This window comes from Chiloscyllium plagiosum, unplaced genomic scaffold, assembly GCF_037043375.1.
Source record: "Chiloscyllium plagiosum isolate Xiang-an unplaced genomic scaffold, Cpla_swu_hap1 HiC_scaffold_47, whole genome shotgun sequence".
Classification (NCBI taxonomy): Eukaryota; Metazoa; Chordata; class Chondrichthyes; order Orectolobiformes; family Hemiscylliidae; genus Chiloscyllium; species Chiloscyllium plagiosum.
The window spans coordinates 534,739-553,141 of record NW_028270185.1 but is presented as its reverse complement, the minus strand read 5'-3'; the positions used below and the strand labels follow the sequence as shown (position 1 = coordinate 553,141).

General features: G+C 42.8%; 1 protein-coding gene across 6 annotated transcripts in view; it reads left to right on the top strand.

The window, feature by feature from the left end:
- The first annotated feature begins 2,337 nt into the window (after nucleotides 1–2,337).
- The window catches only part of ercc2 (excision repair cross-complementation group 2), a 47,099-nt gene continuing 31,033 nt past the window's right edge, over nucleotides 2,338–18,403 (top strand). For 2 of the 6 annotated variants that reach the window (XM_087984055.1, XM_087984054.1), the window contains exons 1-5: nucleotides 2,338–2,354; nucleotides 3,286–3,385; nucleotides 13,462–13,539; nucleotides 15,465–15,527; nucleotides 17,340–17,453. In XM_087984055.1, the coding sequence (XP_087840181.1) occupies nucleotides 2,350–2,354; nucleotides 3,286–3,385; nucleotides 13,462–13,539; nucleotides 15,465–15,527; nucleotides 17,340–17,453 (360 nt within the window). In that variant the 5' untranslated portion in view covers nucleotides 2,338–2,349. Of the gene's footprint in view, nucleotides 2,355–2,615; nucleotides 2,780–3,285; nucleotides 3,386–3,608; nucleotides 3,629–6,642; nucleotides 7,006–13,461; nucleotides 13,540–15,464; nucleotides 15,528–17,339; nucleotides 17,454–18,403 lie in introns of those variants that run through there. The other 4 variants (XM_087984051.1, XM_043684065.2, XM_087984053.1 and 1 more) reach the window with 4 other exon arrangements.

Sequence of the window (18,403 nt, the reverse complement as noted above, 5' to 3'; positions counted from 1 at the left end):
GAGCTACAAATCTTCTCAAAACCCGCTAAGGCTATAAGGCTGGAAAGCAGGCTGTTATTGGTTAATCTTGCATTGTGTTTCTTTGAAGCACTGCAGCAGTCCCAGGTTAGAAATGTTAGCATGAACTCAAGCTGGTTTATTGAACTGGTAAGCAACTGGAAGGTTGGAGTTTGAGCCATTCTTACAAACAGAACAGAGGTGTTCTGCAAAGTGGTCACCAGTCTACAATGTAGAGGAGACTGCACTGTGAGCAGCAAATACAGTGGATTAGATTGAATGAAGTACGTGTAAAATGCTGGGTCTAGATTAGAGTGGTGCTGGAAAAGCACAGCAGATCAGGCAGCATCCGAGGAGCAGGAAAATCGACATTTCGGGCAAAAGCTCTTCATCAGGAATGAAGGCAAGGTCTCCACCTTCCTGATGAAGGGCTTTTGCCTGAAATGTCGATTTTCCTGCTCCTTGGATGCTGCCTGACCTGCTGTGCTTTTCCAGCACTACTCTAATCTAGACTCTGATTTCCAGCATCTGCAGTCCTCACTTCTGCCTACATGTAAAATGCAGTTTTGCCTGGTTAGTGTGTTTGGGCCCTTGGGGGGCATGAAGAGACTGGAAAATAGGCAAGTGTTACACCTTCTGTGGCTGCATAGGAAAATGCCATGGAGGAGTGAGGAAGAGTTAGGTGTGATGGAGGAGTAGACCAGGGTGTTGTGGAGTTCCTGTGGAATTATGTCATGGAAGGTTAAAGGAAGATTTATTTGATGGTGACATCCCACAGAATTGGTTATAGAAATAGCAGAGGACAATCCTTTGAATGTGGAGTGGAAAGTGAGGATAAGAGGAGGTCAATTTTTGTTCTGGGAGGGAGGGGAATGAGTAAGGGCAGAGGTGCTGGAGGTGGGTCAGACATGGTTGAATGATTGAGGGTTGTGTCAAACACAGTGATGGGGAGTATCCTTAGTTGAGGAAGGATGCCCAGTGCAAGGTGATAGCATCAGACCAGATGCAACAGAGATTCCCTCAATACTGCCAACTGGTACTTCAGCTTCAATATTGTGTATGATATCAAAGATCCATTGAGTCAGAGTAATCATAAAATAAGATTCTTACATTAAGTTTGACAGATGCATACTTCAATCCAAGATAAGGATCTTGAAGTTAAATAAAACCAACTATGTAATGTGTGAGGAGAGAATCATGGATCCCTTGAGCGTGGAAGCAGGCCATCTAGCCCATTGAGTCCACACTGACCCTCCAAAGTGTATACCACCCTCTATTGTTTCACTGTAATCCACCTAGCCTATGCATCCCTGGATACTATGGGCAACTTCCCATTACCAATCTATCTAATCTGCATATCTTTAACGTTTGGGAGGAAAGCAGACCACCTGGAGGAAACCCATGCAGACATGGGGAGAATGTGCAAATTCCACACAGTCACCCAAGGGTGGGATTGAACCCAGGTCACTGGTGCAGTGAGGCAGCAGTGATAACTACAGTACTACCCAAGGTTGTTCAGGAGAGGAGAATAAATAGTGTGGAGCTTGATAATATGTGACAGCAAGTGAAAGAAAGATTTTAAGATAAATAATGCAGAGATAAAATTCTGAAGGAAAATTGACAATTTGTGGCTGCCTAAAATTAAAGATAGTATCAGATTAAATTAGCAGGTGTGTAAGAATAGTAAAGTTTGGTGTCTGGAGCACAGGAATAAGCCTTAATACAATTGGACAGGGAAAGCAGGGTTCCTGTTGTGTGTGCTGAAAATGTGTTGCTGGAAAAGTGCAGCAGGTCAGGCAGCATCCAAGGAGCAGGAGAATCGACGTTTTGGGCATAAGATTCCTGAAGAAGGGCTTATGCCCGAAACGTCGATTCTCCTGTTCCCTGGATGCTGCCTGACCTGCTGTGCTTTTCCAGCAACACATTTTCAGCTCTGATCTCCATGCATCTGCAGTCCTCACTTTCTCTCTTCCTGTTGTGTGAGGCTATAGTCTCCAAATGTTAACGGTGGGAGATTCAATGGACCGAAAGGCCTCCTCTATGCTGTATGACACCGAGATAGTTTGTTTGGAATGGAGACTTGGATGGAGAAACTGCCGAATTAAGGCAGCCTGTGTTTGAAGGTGGTAATCTGGCTCAATGCTCTCTGCAGCTGGAAAGGGGGAGGAGCTACTCCATCCATGTCAATCGGCGCTCGACTCCTCTCCCTGGCTATCAGGGCGGCGTTCGATTGGTGAGGGCTGGAGAGGACGGATGGGCAGGCAGGGCCACCAATAGGAAGCGGAGACTGGGAAAGGGGAAATGTGATTGGCGGACACCGGAGAGGGCGGGACTGGAGGTGAAGCGGCGAAAATGAGGTGAAAGAGAGAGAGTGGGGGAGAGAGAGTGGGGGAGGGGGGAGAGAGAGTGGGGGAGGGGGGAGAGAGGGGGAGGGGGGAGAGGGGGAGAGAGAGTGGGGGAGGAAGGGGGAGGGGAGGAGGGGACAGGGAGAGGGGGGGCAGAGAGGAGCTGGGACAGAGGGGGCAGCGCGGGGGAGGGGGGAAGAGACAGGTGGTGGGGCACTGTGGGGTTGGGGTTGGGGGAGTGCATGGGAGGGGATATGGAGGTCCTTGAGCATAAACTACAAAACGCTAATTTGCAAGTCAGTAGGTTAGGGTATTCCTGATGAAGGACTCCTGCCCTCAGATGCTGCCCGACCTGCTGTGCTTCTCCAGCAACACTGATCCAGAATCTGGTTTCCAGCATCTGCAGTCCTTGTTTTTTTACCTAGGGAAGGCAAATGGTTTGTTGGTCTTTATTTCAGAGGGCATGGAGTATGTCAATATGGAAGGCTTGCTAAAACTGTACAAGGCCATAGCTGAAATATTGAAGTTTTTGTGCCTCTTTATCTGAGGAATGGTATCCTAGCACTGGAGGCAGTCCAGAGAAGGTTCACTAAGTTGATTCCAGGTGTGGAGGGACTTTCTTATGAGGAGGAGTTGTGTAGGTTTGACCTGTTTTCATTGGCATTTAGAAGAATAAGAGGTGGCCTTATTGAATGATAGACAATTCTTCGGGTGCTCGGTGTGATTGCAGTTGTTAGACTGTATGTATCAGATTGGAACAGCACTAAGAGGAGATTTATAAAATGGGAACAATGAGCTTGACTTTAGTGAATTGGTGGATAGGAATCTCCAATTCAAAGGGCAAAAAAAATGTAACCATTCTAAAATAGTATTTATAGACTGAAATATACTGTAACCAGCATCTAACTCCCAGTGCTGGCAATGCATTTCTCTGTTTCCTCAGATTGAATATTGATGGATTGTTGGTGTATTTCCCTTATGATTTCATCTATCCTGAGCAGTATTCCTACATGTTGGAGCTGAAAAGGATTCTTGATGCTAAGGTACCTTGTGACAAAATGGTCAGATCTTAATCCTCAGCTGTAATGAAATGACAGATTGGAGGCTGTGAGGACACAATGGGAAGGGGGACAAGATCAGAGATTGTCAAATAGAGCTAACGCACCCAACTATGTCCCTTGGGATCTCTAGATGTGCTCCATATAACTTTCTAATCAACCTGTTGAGAGATGTTATTACACACTCTGGAGCAGATGGGACCTAAACCCAGGCCTCCTAGTTCAGAGGTAAGGACTGTACACCACAGCCCAGATACTCCAAATGTGCTTCATGACCTTATAACTAATTTAAACACAGCACAATCCGCTATCAATCAATTGTTACAACACAAGGTAAATCCTCCCACTAATTTAAACCTGTAACATAGAAATGATTTAACCTGTGCTGTAATTTGTTAAAATTCGAGAGGCTAAGAACTATCCAAAAAGTCACTACTTAAAGTACAAAAAGTTTAAGAATGTTATTTTTTAAGTCTAACATAGAATATTAATGAATTACTATTTACAACTCCTATCTCTAACAAATCTTTTACTTTCCCTTCTACAATACTGGTCCGATAAAACTCCCAATTAAGATTTACCAAAACATTCAAATCTGAAAACCTGCCAGCTGTCAAATCTTCTCTTTGTAACTTCCTCTGTCTTATTTTCTTCTTCTTAGAGATTTCTGTTTCACAGATCATTAATAGATAAAGGTACCTTTAAGAGAGCTATTCTCCAGGCAGTCTGCATATGTTGGTGGCTTGGCAGTTCTCCCCCATTTGTTCAGTTTTTCCTGGTCTTATACCCCAAAGCTTCGGATCGTTTCACTGGTGTTAATATTGTCAAAATATCAGACTCAAACCTGATTGGAGTTTAGTATCTTGGGGCATAATTTAAACTGTTTGGCCAAATTTGAATTTGTTTTTGTCTCATAGCAACTCAAGTACTGTAAGCTGCTAGACCAAATGTTACATTATACATTTTCCAGTACTCCATGTGTCTCTCTAAATCCTTGCTAGCTTTCAACTCTCTTAAAGGTACAGTACCCCTTACATCTTCACAACACCTCCCCCTTAAAAACAACTGTCACAATGAAAAGATGGCTTCGCTCCTTTTTTCTATTATTTAAACACATTACCATAACATACAGATAACTTTAATCTGAGTTTACCCTAACTTCTTCCCATCTGTATATATGACATTAGATAGATGCATCTTATCTGTACTTTCAGTTAAATTTGCAATAACGCATCTGCGATTACATTCTTACAACCCGCAACATGTATGATTTTTAAATTAAAAGTGTAACATAAGACTCCAATGAAATATTCTTGTCTTTAAAGCGTTCTTAGAACCTAAGAGGATTGTGATCTGTGTAACCATGTCCGACACATTGTTTGTGACATACACATTAAAATGTTGTAAGGTCAGTACCAAACTCAATAGTTCTTTTTTAATCGTGGAGTATTTCCTCTGGTGGATGTTGAGCTTCTTCAAAAAGTAACCAACTGGCAGTTCAATCCCATCCTCATCTTCTTGTAGCAGTACAGCTCCAACTCACTAGCATCAATGGCAACTTTAAAAGGTTTTGAAAAGTTTGATGTAGCTAAATCTGGTATGGTGGTTAATATTGATTTAAAATGGTCAAATGCCTCCTGGCATTGTTCTGTTCACCAAAACTTTGTTCTTCAACAAATTGGTGAACGATGCTACTTCACTACTGAAGTTTGGATCAAATTTTTGATAGAATCCGCCAAGTCTTAGGAATTGAAGCACCTCTTTCTTCGAGGTTCGTTGTGGAAATTCCTCAATGGCCTTCGTCTTTGCGTTCCATGGGGGTCAATCTCCCATGACCAATGTTATGTCCCAAGAACGTCACCTCTGCTTCTGCAAATTCAGTCTTATTGAAGTTTATTGCCAGTTTTGCTTGTCATGGTCATTCAAAGAGCTTAGCCACTATACCACGTGATCTTTCCAGGACTTACTAAAGATCATTACATTGTCCAAATAGACTGCACAATTTTATTAACCCAACCACAACTCTGTTCATGAGTCTTTGGAATGTGGTGGCTGTGTTCTAAATTGATATAGCCCATTTGGGGTTACAAATACAGAAATTTCTTTCGCTGTCTCTGATAAAGTTACCTGCCATAGCCACGCAGTAAGTCCAACTTGGTGATGTAACTGGCTTGTCCGACTTTCTTGATACAGTCCCCCAATCTAGGAATTGGATATGAGTCCGATTTTGTAATGGTGTTGACGTTCTGATAATTCATGCAGAATCGTTGAGTCCCCTCTGGTTTGGGAACTAGGACAATTGGTGAACTCCACTCACTCTGACTTGGTTCAATGGTGTCCTCTAGGAGAAAGTGAGGACTGCAGATGCTGGAGATCAGAACTAAAAAATGTGTTGCTGGAAAAGTGCAGCAGGTCAGGCAACATCAAAGGAGCAGGAGAAACGACGTTTCGGGCATAAGCCCTTCTTCTTCCTGAAGAAGGGCTTATGCCCGACACATCGATTCTCCTGCTCCTTTGATGTTGCCTGACCTGCTGCACTTTTCCAGCAACACATTTTTCAGCTCTTCAATGATATCCTCGTCAAGCATGGTCTCCATCTGGACCTGTCTGACTTTGAAAGGATTAAGCCAATAGGGGTGTTGTTTTATCAGAGCAGAAACATCTGATAACATCGATTTTCCTGCTCCTCAAATGTTGCCTGACCTGCTCTGCTTTTCAAGTGCCACACTCTCTACTCATTCTATACTGTGCCCTCTTTAGGTGCTGTTTAGCTAACTCACTTACCTGACTTACTCTCCCTCACCTCCGATACATAATCCAAGTGTGAAATCTCCAAATTTGGTCTTATCAATTTCTCTTTAATTAATTTCAAAAGGCCTCTCACTTCATGTCCAAATATTAACTCAAAGAGAGTAAACTGAGTAGATTTGTTTGGGGCATCTCTAATGACACACAATACAAATGGGATACCTTTATCCCAAGCATTCTGGTAATCCTAGGAGAAAGTGAGGACTGCAGATGCTGGAGTATCAGAGCTTAAAAATGTGTTGCTGGAAAAGCGCAGCAGGCCAGGCAGCATCAAAGGAGCAGGAGAAACGACGTTTCGGGCATAAGCTCTTCTTCAGGAAAGAAGGGCTTATGCCCGAAACGTCGATTCTCCTGTTCCTTTGATGCTGCCTGGCCTGCTGCACTTTTCCAGCAACACATTTTTAAATTCGGGTAATCCTGACAGTACGCTCTCAACATGGTCTTCAGGGTCTGATACCACCTTTCTAAAGCTCCCTGGGATTCAGGATGATACACACTGGATTTAAAGTGCTGTATACCTAAGCGATCCATAGTCTTAAACAGCCTAGCAGTAAAATTTGACTCTTGGGCTGACTGAATCTCCCTGGATAGCCCATACCGTGTGAAAAAAGCAACTTACTCCTCTACTACCCTTTTTGTCTTAATACTCTGGAATGGAATTGCCTCCAGAAATCTGGGAAACACATCCATTATGGTGAACAAGTACTGGTTCCCACTTTTAGTTCTCGGGAGGGGACCTACACAATCAATCATAACCTGCATGAAAGGTTCTTCAAATGCGGGAATTGGAAACAAAGGTGCTGGTTTTATTACTGCCTATGGCTTATCTGCTATTTGACATGTATGACATGTACAGCAAAAGTTAACCATATCCTTGTATATTCCAGGCCCATAAAAATGTTTTTGTACCTTAGCCTGAGTCTTTCATACCCCTAGGGTGACCTCCTACAGGTAGTTCATGTGCTACCGTAACACTTCCTGTCTGTATGCTACCGGCAACACAACCTGGTGCATTTTGGCCGATTTCTCCTCTGCACTAACCTGCCATGGTTTCCATTTCAGTCTTAGGATTTTATCTATCAGGTAATAACTCTCCGGAATATTCTCTGCCTGCTTTTCGGAATACGCATCCACATATACATCTTTTATCATCTTGTCTTGCGTTGCAAGTCCCTTCGCCTTTCAGGACTAAATACTTCTGTCTGACCTGCAACATGTTCCGAACACCATTACATCAAACAGGGTGTCCGCTAACTGCACCTCAACTACTTCATCTTTCTCTTTACTTTTTGTTTCGTGCTGTGACTTATGATAGTGGGATCTGGATACTACACAGTCTGGGAAAATACTAGGATATTTCTGTTTTTACTCCTCAGCTTCTTGGTCTTCCTTGAGCTTCTCCACAACAAGGGGGGGGGGGTGTCACTCCCATCATGGATCCTGCCAAATCATTCCCAAGAACAAACTGAATTCCTGGAACTGACACTCTATCAATCACTACCACTTCCCCAGACTTGAGTTGGCAATCCAACCTGATCTTAGGTAGGGGAATGCTAAATTTCGGTCTGTCTATCCCACAAATTACCACACTCTCAGGTAATAGATCAGAAAGAGTGCATATTCATTCATCTCTTACTATCAGCGACTGGTTAGATCCTGTATCTCTCGAAAGTATAATGTCTTGTCCTTCTCACCCTGTTCTTTCTGAGTAAACTTGACCCACAGAGACGAATGCTTTGTCGAGATCAGGCACTAACTCCATACCCAGCCCCTGCCACTCTTCGACTTTTCTTGGGGTCTCCTTGGCTTCTTTCACTAATGCCACTGGCTTAACTTCTTTTCCCACAGTGCCTTTCTTTAACGATCAGCACTGTAACTTTATGTCCCACCTTATAGCAGTGAAAGCACCTTTTCCCAGTGCCCTGCTGAAACCACCAGCACTGTAATTTTCTGTGACCCACTCCATTACACTGAAAATACTTAAGGCCTTTCACCTTCTTTTCATCCTCTTGGGCTTCTTTAACATATGGTAAATTCTTACCAGTGTTCTCTACTCATTCTTTCATAGAGTAGGATCTCTCTTTCTCCCAACTTCTCTCCCTCACAGGACAAAATTCTGGCTGGAAGCTTGTCTTATGCACCAACATGTATTCGTCTGCTAATTCTGCTGCTCTTCTCACTTTCTGAACTTTCTGTTCCTTCATGTGAATTCTTACCATCTCTGGAAGTGAGTTTTTAAACTCCTCCAGCAAAATAATCTCTCGTACAGCCTCAAAGGTCTTATCTATTTTTAAAGCATGCACCCACCTCTCAAAATGACTATGGATGTAGGTTTGCTCGCTAAGCTGGAAGGTTTGTTTTCAGATGTTTCGTCACCATACTCTGTAACATCATCAGTGAGTCTCCATATGACGAACTGGTGGTATGGCCGTCTTTTTATTTATGTGTTTATTTTTCCTTGGGTCGGTGATGTCAGTTCCTGTGGTGATGTCATTTCCTGTTCTTTTTCTCAGAGGATGGTAGATGGGATCCAAGTCAGTGTATTTGTTGATATCAAACCTACATCAAAGACCTCAACCTGAGCTTCAAATCTTCTCAAAAGTTGCAAAAATGACTGTTTAATTCTTCGAACTCAATATAAGTCTGCCCTGGTTCTTTCTTTATATTTCTGAACTGCTGTCTATATGTTTCTGGTACCGATTCATAAGCACTTAAAACAGCCTGTTTAACCTCTCCATAATCTCTTGACCCCTCATAGGCAGCGCGGCAAATACCACACTAGCTCTGCCTACCAGTTTAGTCTGAGCTAGCATTACCCATAAACCCTCTGCCAATTTTTCAAATGAAATAAAGAAGGCTTCAACATCTTTCTCATCACAAGGTGGCAGAGTTTTGTCATATTTGTATATATCGCTACCTCCTCTTTTAAACTCCATCTTGTTAACTTGACTTTGCTGACTAAGTCGCAACTTCTGTCTCATTTTGCTCAGCTAAGAACATTTCTCTCACTTTCTTTCTCCCCCCCCACCTCTCCTCTCTCCCCCTCTCTCCCTCTTCTCTCTCCCTTTCACCTCTCTCTTTGCTCAGCTAAGAACCTTCTCTGTTCTTTTTCCCCCCTCTCTTCTCTCTTTCTCTTTGTTTATCTTCTAACTATTTTCCTCAATTGTTTTTCTACCTCTACTGCACTTGTCTATTTCTCCTAAACACCTAAGTGTTTGAGAAACTCCCTTACAATTGCAGCTTTACTTTTGTCCTTGGTTAAACCCAAATCTAACTTATTTGCTAATTCTAAAAGAATGGCCTTTTTATTTCCTTCTAAACTTCCTTGGCAAATTTGAGAATCATCTTCAAATCCCAGAACCTCTTTAGCAATTTTAAGAACCATTTCTTTCATATTTAATTTAATCAACCACAAGTTACCGAAATTAAACAAATTGCCTTACTTACATTTTATTTCAAAATCTAGGACACTTAGCGAGTTTTGAGAAGATTTGTAGCTCAGGTTGAGGTTTTGGATGTAGGTTTGCTCGCTGAGCTGGAAGGTTCATTTCAAGACATTTTGTTACCCTACTAAGACATGGACTAAACCATTCTTCCCCCCCACCCCGCTAATTTAAACCTGTATGAAGTGACTTAATCTGTTAAAATTTGAGAGGCCAAGAACTATCCCAAAAGTCACTATTTAAAGCAGAAAAACTTTACGAATGTTATTCTTTAAGTCTAACAGTCAATAATTAATTTACAACTCCTATTTGTAACTTACCTTTTACTTTCTCTTTTATAAAACTGGTCCGATAAATACCTATCGCCACCCGATTAAGATTTACCAAAAATTTCAAATTTTAAAACCAGTCAGCTGTCGAATCTTCTCTTTGTATCTTCCTCTGTCTTATTTTCTTCTTGGGGATTTCTGTTTCACGGGTCATTGATAGGTAAAGGTACCTTTAAGAGAGCTATTCTCTGGGCAGTCTGCAGATGTTGGTGGCTTGGCAATTCTTCTCCAACTGTTCAATTTGTTTAATATTTATAAGCAAAATTATTGGATTGTTTCATTGGTGTTAATATTGTCAAAAAACTAAATTCAAACTTGATTGGAGTTTAGTATCTTGGGGCATAATGTAAACTGGCGTAATTTGAATTTGTTTTTGTCTCAGCAATCCAAGTACTGCTAGTTGCTGGACCAAATGTTATGTTGTAAATGTTCCAGTACTCTGTATGCCTCTGTAAGTTCTTACTAGCTTTCAACTCTCTTAAAGGTACTCCTTATACCTTCATAACACAGTCACTATTGTTTTGGCAAAAATAGTTGAGGGAAAATATTGGCTGGCTGGATCAATACTCTTATCATTTTCAACCTGCCATGGGACCTATAACAGTTGGGAAGCCACTTACTATCTGATCAAAAGGTTTTGCCATTCATTTGAATCATGCTTCTTCTGTACCTTTACTCTATCAACCAGGCTTTATTTTTTCTTTTGATACCCATCCTTAATGATCAATCTCAACTCTCAACATATTATTTGATCATTATCAGCTTTTGTGGGAGAGGCTGCCAAATATCCAGCAGTCTTTGTGTGAAGGTTGCTGCCTCCTATTTCCAACTAACCTGCAGGATCCTCTAATCACTTTTAAAGCCACAATCAGACAACTCCTCAACCACCTAAACCCAAGAGAATTCAAGTAAAGTCTGACCTCATAATTCAACCCTCTAAACTCAGCAACACTCACTGGAATATTATCCTTAGACTGGACATGAACTGCATATCTTTCGTAAAACTAAAAGCAGAATGTAGAAATATAGAAAATAGGAGCACGAGTAGGCTGTTTGGCCATTAACACCATGCCATTCAGTAATCATGATTATATGTCATCTATCTTGAAGGTAATACTCCCCATATCCCTTGTCACCTCTAACTTCTTCAAATCTATTTCTTTGTTTCTTAAAGTATTCAGTGGCCTTGCCTCCATAAGCTTTGGTGGTAGAAAATCTCCCAGGTTCACTATTATTTGAGTGGAGACCGCCTCTTCTCGTACTCTTTTCAAAGCAGCCTACCTTGTATTCTGAGACCGTGAGTCTTTGTTCTGTAACTCCACCCCTCTAGCCAGTGAAAAACATCATCCCTGCACCCTGTCTGTCCAGCCCTCTCAGAATTTGGTACAATTCAATGAGACCCCCTTTCATTATCCTCAGCCCAAGTGAATACAGGCCCAGTCAACCCAATCTCTCCTTGTATGAGAAACTAACCATCCTCAAGGAATCAGTCTGGTGAGCGGTCATTGCTCTCCTGTGGCAGTTATATATTTTGTTAAGTAACGAGACCAGAACTGCACACACTTCTCCAGGTATGGTCTCACCAAGGCCTTGTACATCTGCAGTCAGATTTCTCTGCTCCTGTCATCAAATTTTTGTGGAGTAACCACCAGCATACTGGCTGCCTTCCTAAATTCCTGCAACACCTGCATGCCAGCTTTCAATGACCAGTTTACAAGAATATCCAGGTCCTTTTGAACATCAGTCTTTCCCAGCCTATTCCATTTAAATAATACTCTGCCATTCTGTTTTTCCTCAATGAGCATCATCACAATTAATCACATGATTAGATTCCCTACAGTGTGGAAACAGGCCCTTCAGTCCAACAAGTCCAACCTACCCTCTGAAGTGTAACCCACCCAGACCTATTTCCCTCTGACTATGCACATAACACTATGGGCAATTTACCATGGCCAATTCAGCTGACCTGCACATCTTTGGACTGTGGAAGGAAACCGGCGCACCTGGAGAAAACCCACACAGACACGGGGAGAATGTGCAGACTCCACACAGATAGTTGCCTGAGGCTGGAATCGGACCCGAGTCCCTGGTGCTGTGAGGCAGCAGTACTAACCACTGAGCCCTGTGCTGCTCCATCTGCCATTCACACTTTGTATAAATTGTCCTAAAGCCTCTTTGCACGCTCCTCACCACTCTCAGTCTCACCTAGTTTGATGATATCAGCAAACTGTGAAATATTACGTTTGATTTCTGTATCCAGATGGATATTGGGAATAACGAGCCAGAGCATTGATCCCTGTGGTACCCCACTAGTCGCTGTCTTATTCCTACTCTCTGTGAACCAAATTTCAATCCACGCCCAGATAATTATCACCAATCCCACAAGCCTTAATTTTGATTTGATTATTACTGTCCTATGTAACAAGATACGGTGAAAAGTGTTGTCTTGTGTGCTTTTGTTTTAAAAAATTCTCAAGGTCAGGTTCGTAGGAGAGTAGTCTGACACAGAACAAACGACCAAGAGGCGAGTCTGCTAGAATATGAGCATTTTATTCCCCGCAGCGTCGCCACAACCAGGTCTCATACTTACAACGGGTCTGGCTTATACTCACTCTACATGTTACCGGAACTGGGAGCCGTCAGTTCTCGTAGAGCGGTTGCCAACAACCCACGCTCGGCGGTTAAACGTAACCCCGGAGCAGACTCACCGAACTGGAGACTTTTCCAGCTGATATACTCTTTTCCAGATATAAACATTCATGTGAACAGCAGAGCAAGGCTAAAAAACACATTCCATTCTGGTTACATACAGATAAGAAGATTCACACGGGGAGGTGTGTAATAAGATTCACACGGGACTAAGCAACACCTCCATTCCGGTTAGATTCACACATGTATTGGGACATAATTTTTAACCGTTTCACCACAGCTTTACAGCCACATTGCATTATACAAGTGCATCAGGGTAGAACAAGGTCCAGGACACAATGTTGCACATGGCAAAAAGGAAGTAAGAGAAATTAACATTAAAGGGGTCCGTTCAAAACTCCGATAACAGTGGGGAAGAACGTGTTTGTGAATCTGTTTGTTTTTATTGTTTATGCAATAACCTGTTATGTTGAACTTTATTAAAAGCTTTCTGGAAATCAGTATACCATATCTAATGGTTCTCCCTCATCTATTCTAGTAACCTCTTAAATAAGTCCAGTAGGTTTGTCAAATTCGACTTTCCCTCCATAGATATAATATGCTGTGGGGTGGGGGGGGGGGGTGGGATTGTTAACACATTCTTTATTAAAAAGGCATTTCCTATGGTATGTTCAAAAGCACAAGGCTGTACAGAATGATGAAAGGAATTGAACACAAGGATGAGACTTTTCGAGTCGGTATTTGTTTTTTATGTTTGAAAGCCTGTTTGGCTGCTTATATTTGCTGATCATGTCTTGTTGTTTCAAACTTGGTGTCACTTTCTGTATCTTAGGGACATGGGGTTTTGGAAATGCCGTCAGGCACAGGGAAGACTGTGTCACTGCTTTCACTGCTTGTGGCCTATCAGATGGTGAGAATGATGCTTACTTCTCTGGGGTGCGTTGGGTTAGGGTTGGAAAGGGGTGGGGGATGAGTCAAGGAGGGGAAAAGTTAAGCTTCATTTCAACATGTATTTCTGTTAAATTCATGTAAAGCTGGAATGAATGAGTCACAGAGTCATAGAGATGTACAGATCCTTTGATCCAACCTGACTGCGCCAACCAGAATATCCTAAATTAATCTGGTCCCATTTGCCAGCATTTGGTCTGGCATGTACTATTCATGTACCCATCCAGATGCCTTTTAAATTTGTAATTGTACCTGCCTCCACCATCACCTCCGGCAGCTCGTTCCATATAACAGCACCCTCTGCAGGTTGCCCATCAGGTCTCTTTTACACATTACCCCTCTCACCTTTAACCTATGCCCTCTAGTTTGGACTCCCTACCCCGGGAAAAAAGACCGTGACTGTTCACCCTATCTATGCCCCTCATGATTTTATAAACCTCAATAACGCCTTGACCTCTGATGCTCCTGGAAAAATAGTTCCAGCCTATTCAACCTCTCCTTTTAGCTCAAACCCTCCAATCCCAGCAACATCCTTGTAAATATTTTCTGAATCCTTTCAGGTTTAACAACGTCTTTCCTATAGCAGGGAAACTAAAATTGAGTGCAGTATTCTAAAAGTGGCCTCATTAATGTCTTGTACAGCTGCAACATAACACCCTGACTCCTCCTCAATGGACTGAGCAATGAAGGCAAATGTGCTAAATGCCTTCTCTACCCTGTCCACTTGTGACTCCACTTTCAAAAAACTATGCACCTGCAACCCTAGGTCCCTTTGTTCAGCAACACTCCCTCACATTTAACTAAATTAAACTTCATCTGCGATTCCTTGGCCCATTGCGACCCATGATGGGTCACAGGCCTCCAGTCCAAAAAACAATTCTCTACCACTACCCTCTGTCTCCAACCTTCAAGCCAATTTTGTATCCAATCGGATAGCTCCTTTTGGATTCCATGTGCTTTAACCTTGACAACCAGTCTATAATGCAAAACCTTGTCAAATGTTTTGCTGAAGTCCAAATAAACAACATCTACCACTCTGCCATCATCAACCTTCTTTGTCACTTCTTCAAAAACTCGATCAAGTTAGTGAGACACGATTTCCCACGCACAAAACTATGTTGACTGTCCCTAATCAGTCCTTGTCTTTCCAAATGCATGTCCATCCTGTCCCTCAGAATTCCCTCCCTCAACATACCCACCACTGACATCAGGCTCACCAGTCTGTGGTTCCCTGGCTTTTCCTTACCATCTTTCTTAAATACCACCATCGTGTTCGCCACCCAAATGTTTGAATATACCCAATGCAATTTCATTAGCTTCTTTATTCTGTTTGTAAGAACAATATTTTTGGTGACAGAGAGGCATCTTTGAACTCCCTGAACTTCTATATAGTAACATATCACATGCATAGCGATCACGTGCACGTGGCTGCAGTTTGAACTGTGGGTGTTTGCGGACTGAGCCATGGGTGGGTGCAGACCAAGTTGTGGTTGTAGGTGGACAGTGTGTGGGAGCGGCATGGCTAAAGGTTATGGATGGTTTGAGAGAGGAAGTGTTGTGTATATTGATACTGAAACATGCCATGCCACCAGTTCTTCGGAAATTAACCCTTTCACGCGACTGAAGTTCAACTGCAGATATCACCTATAGTCCTTCTCAGCTCAACTGACTGGACAATTTGCCCTGGCTGTAGGTCCCTCAGTACAGGCTGGTATCTAGGCATTGTTAGAAATTGATGTATCTATGCTCTGTCTCACCCTGTGGATGGGGTCAGTTCAATTCACTAATACATCTCTTTCTGTATCCATTATGTTTCTGTATGTGAGAGAGGCCCTGTCTCTGCACCTCTAAACATTCTCACCTTTTTGCCTTTCTCTTCCCTTCTAGACATATCCAACAGAAGTGACTAAACTCATCTACTGCTCTCGAACAGTTCCTGAGATCGAGAAGGTAGGTGCAATTTGTGAAATCCCTATTTTTGTTTTAACAATCACTGTATACACTGCAAACCAGAATTAAAATTATCTTTCATTGATGGATCTGCCTCATCCTTATCACTTGCGCCTCTCTATCCTAGGGGCATTGAGACCAAGTTTAGTTCCTCCAACAGTTTACACTGTGTTATTTTCATTGTATTTATGAAGTTGATTCTATTTCCAGCATTTAAGTTTTGATGATCTTGGACACCCAAGATCTTTGTTCAAAATATATAGTAACTAGGAAGGGGTAGAGAATGTCCCAAAAGTGGCCAAATCACAAAGATAAAGTGAATCACAGTTATGGGTGGAGTAGGGGAGGGAAGTGATGAGAAATGTCACCACTCTGCTAAGTGGAACTGAAAACGTTGGACAGAAATTGATCTTCCAATTACAAGCTGTTTCTCCTCATGTTTGCTGTTGATAGGTTAACAAGTCAATCCATCAGCAACAGTTGTGTATTTGGGGGGCGGAGGGGGGAGGTGGGATTTGTTGCAGCTAGGATAGGAGGCTGCCAAGTGAGGCAGATAGGGAGGGGAGGGTGCCAGGACATCGGCAAGGTGTGTATTAGTGGCATGTATTTAGGGAATAGGGTGGGATGGGAACAAGGGTGTGTGGTTAGCAAGTCAGCCAGGCAAGGTGGCTGATTTATCAGAGCGGGGCAGTGAGTCTGCCTGGTGATCTGGGGGAGGGTAGCAGGAGTTACGTGAGTGAGTCTGACAGTTTGGTGGGGTAGGAGGATCTGCTGTACTTAGCTATAAGGGTGGCAGACAGTTTACTGGGTGAGGCGAGAAGCTGCAACTAGAGAAGGGAGAGGGACAAAGTGAGTAGGAGAGTTGTGGGGGAGGGAGACTCTCAGCTAAGGAATGCCTGGCTGACTGGGAACCAAAATAGCTTCAACGCACAGGTAGTAAGTTCAGTGCAAATAAATGTGCTGCTTATAAAGTGTGTGCCAGTTATTGAAAAAAAACCTTCTATTGCTGATGGTTATTGTCTTGTGTCAATTTAAATATGATGGTGTTTTCATTTAAGTTGAATCGAGGATTGATATTTATTGAGAATATTGATTGTTCCAATTCTTCAGTGAATTAAAATCCTGCGCTTCAACACAAATAGGAGAAAGTGAGGACTGCAGATGCTGGAGATCAGAGCTGAAAATGTGTTGCTGGAAAAGCGCAGCAGGTCAGGCAGCATCCAAGGAGCAGGAGAATCGACGTTTCGGGCATGAGCCTTTCTTCAGGGCTGAAGGGCTCGTGCCCGAAACGCGATTCTCCTGCTCCTTGGATGCTGCCTGACCTGCTGCGCTTTTCCAGCAACACATTTTCACCTCAACACAAATACACAATAATGTTACTGTGTGACCTCATCACTGAATGAAGGAGTTGGCGAGAGTGAGGATGTGGCTGCAAAAAGTTCAAAAAGTAACCCTCTTGATCTTGGGTGGTGGGGAAGGGAAGAAACGTTATGTTGACCCTTGACAGGATGTGCATCAAAAGATCTGTGGACAGTCTGTGTTGCCAACATGTAAAAACCTTAATTTTGAGCACTGCAGTTTGTGGTGTTCATTTAAAAAGAATGATATTTCTGAACATTGCAAACCTGTTTATTAAAAAAAACTCTCACTCTGTGTATTCCTCCATCCTCTCCTCTGTCTCTCTTTTGCTTACTTTCCCTCTGTCTCTGCCCTCTCCCACTCCTCTCTCTTCTCTCTCTCTGTCTCTCTCTCTTCCCCCCCCACACTTCTACACCCTGTTCTCTCTTAAACCTCCCACCCCCATCTTCTCAGGTCATTGAGGAGCTGCGGAAGCTGATCGATTATTACGAGAAACTGTCTGGCAACAATATTGAATTCTTGGCTCTGGCTCTGAGCTCCAGGAAGAATCTCTGCATCCACCCAGAGGTTAGTTTTGCTGAACAGTGCTCTGTGTGATTGCTGAAAAAGCAGATGTTTACATGCACTTTGGATCTCCTTCATCTTTGAACTGACAGGTCAGTCTCCATAAGGTGATAGGGTGGTGAGCTTTCCATTGCTCCAACTCATCCAATATCTGTCTTGCTGGTCATGTAGACTGAGGTCTGAGGAAGGAATAAGCTCTTCTGCTAGAAGTACAAATTTCAGTGAATAAAAATTTAACTCTAAAGTTGCAATTCACAACTCTTGTTAAAAGTCAAAAAACCGTGGCTTCAATCTCAATTTTGGGACCATCAAACTGTTGTAGAGTCCGTGCTCGCGAGGGTTGCTCTGTTGTCAGGTCAGTGCTGAGGGACTGCCACACTGTCAATGGGTGCTGTCAAAAGAGCCTTGGTGAGTTAACAGAGTGCACCTTACAGATATTATGGACTTTTGGTACTGTGTGCTGGTCATAAAGGGAGTGATTGTTCAAGGTGATGGATGGGTCACAGTTCAGTTGGACTGCTTTGTCCTGAATGGTGTCAAGCTTCTTGAGTGTAGTTGGAACTGTGTCAGCCAGGCAAGTGGGGAGTATTCCATCATATTCCTGACTTGCACCTTATAGATGTTGGAACAGTATTTGGGGAGACAGGAAGTGAGTTATTCACTGCAGGATTTCTAGTCTGTGATCTGCTTTTCATAGAATCTTAAAAGTCATTCAATCCCTACAGTGTGGAAACAGGCCATTCAGCCCAGCACGTCCACACCGATCCTCTGAAGAGTATCCTACCCAGACCCATTCCCCTTCCCTATTACTCTACATTTCCCCTGACTAATGCATCTAACCTACACATCCCTGAATATTGTGGGCAATTTAACATGGCCAATTCACCTAACCTTCACATTTTTGGACTGTGGGAGGAAACTGAAGTAGACACAGGGAGAATGTGCAAACTCCA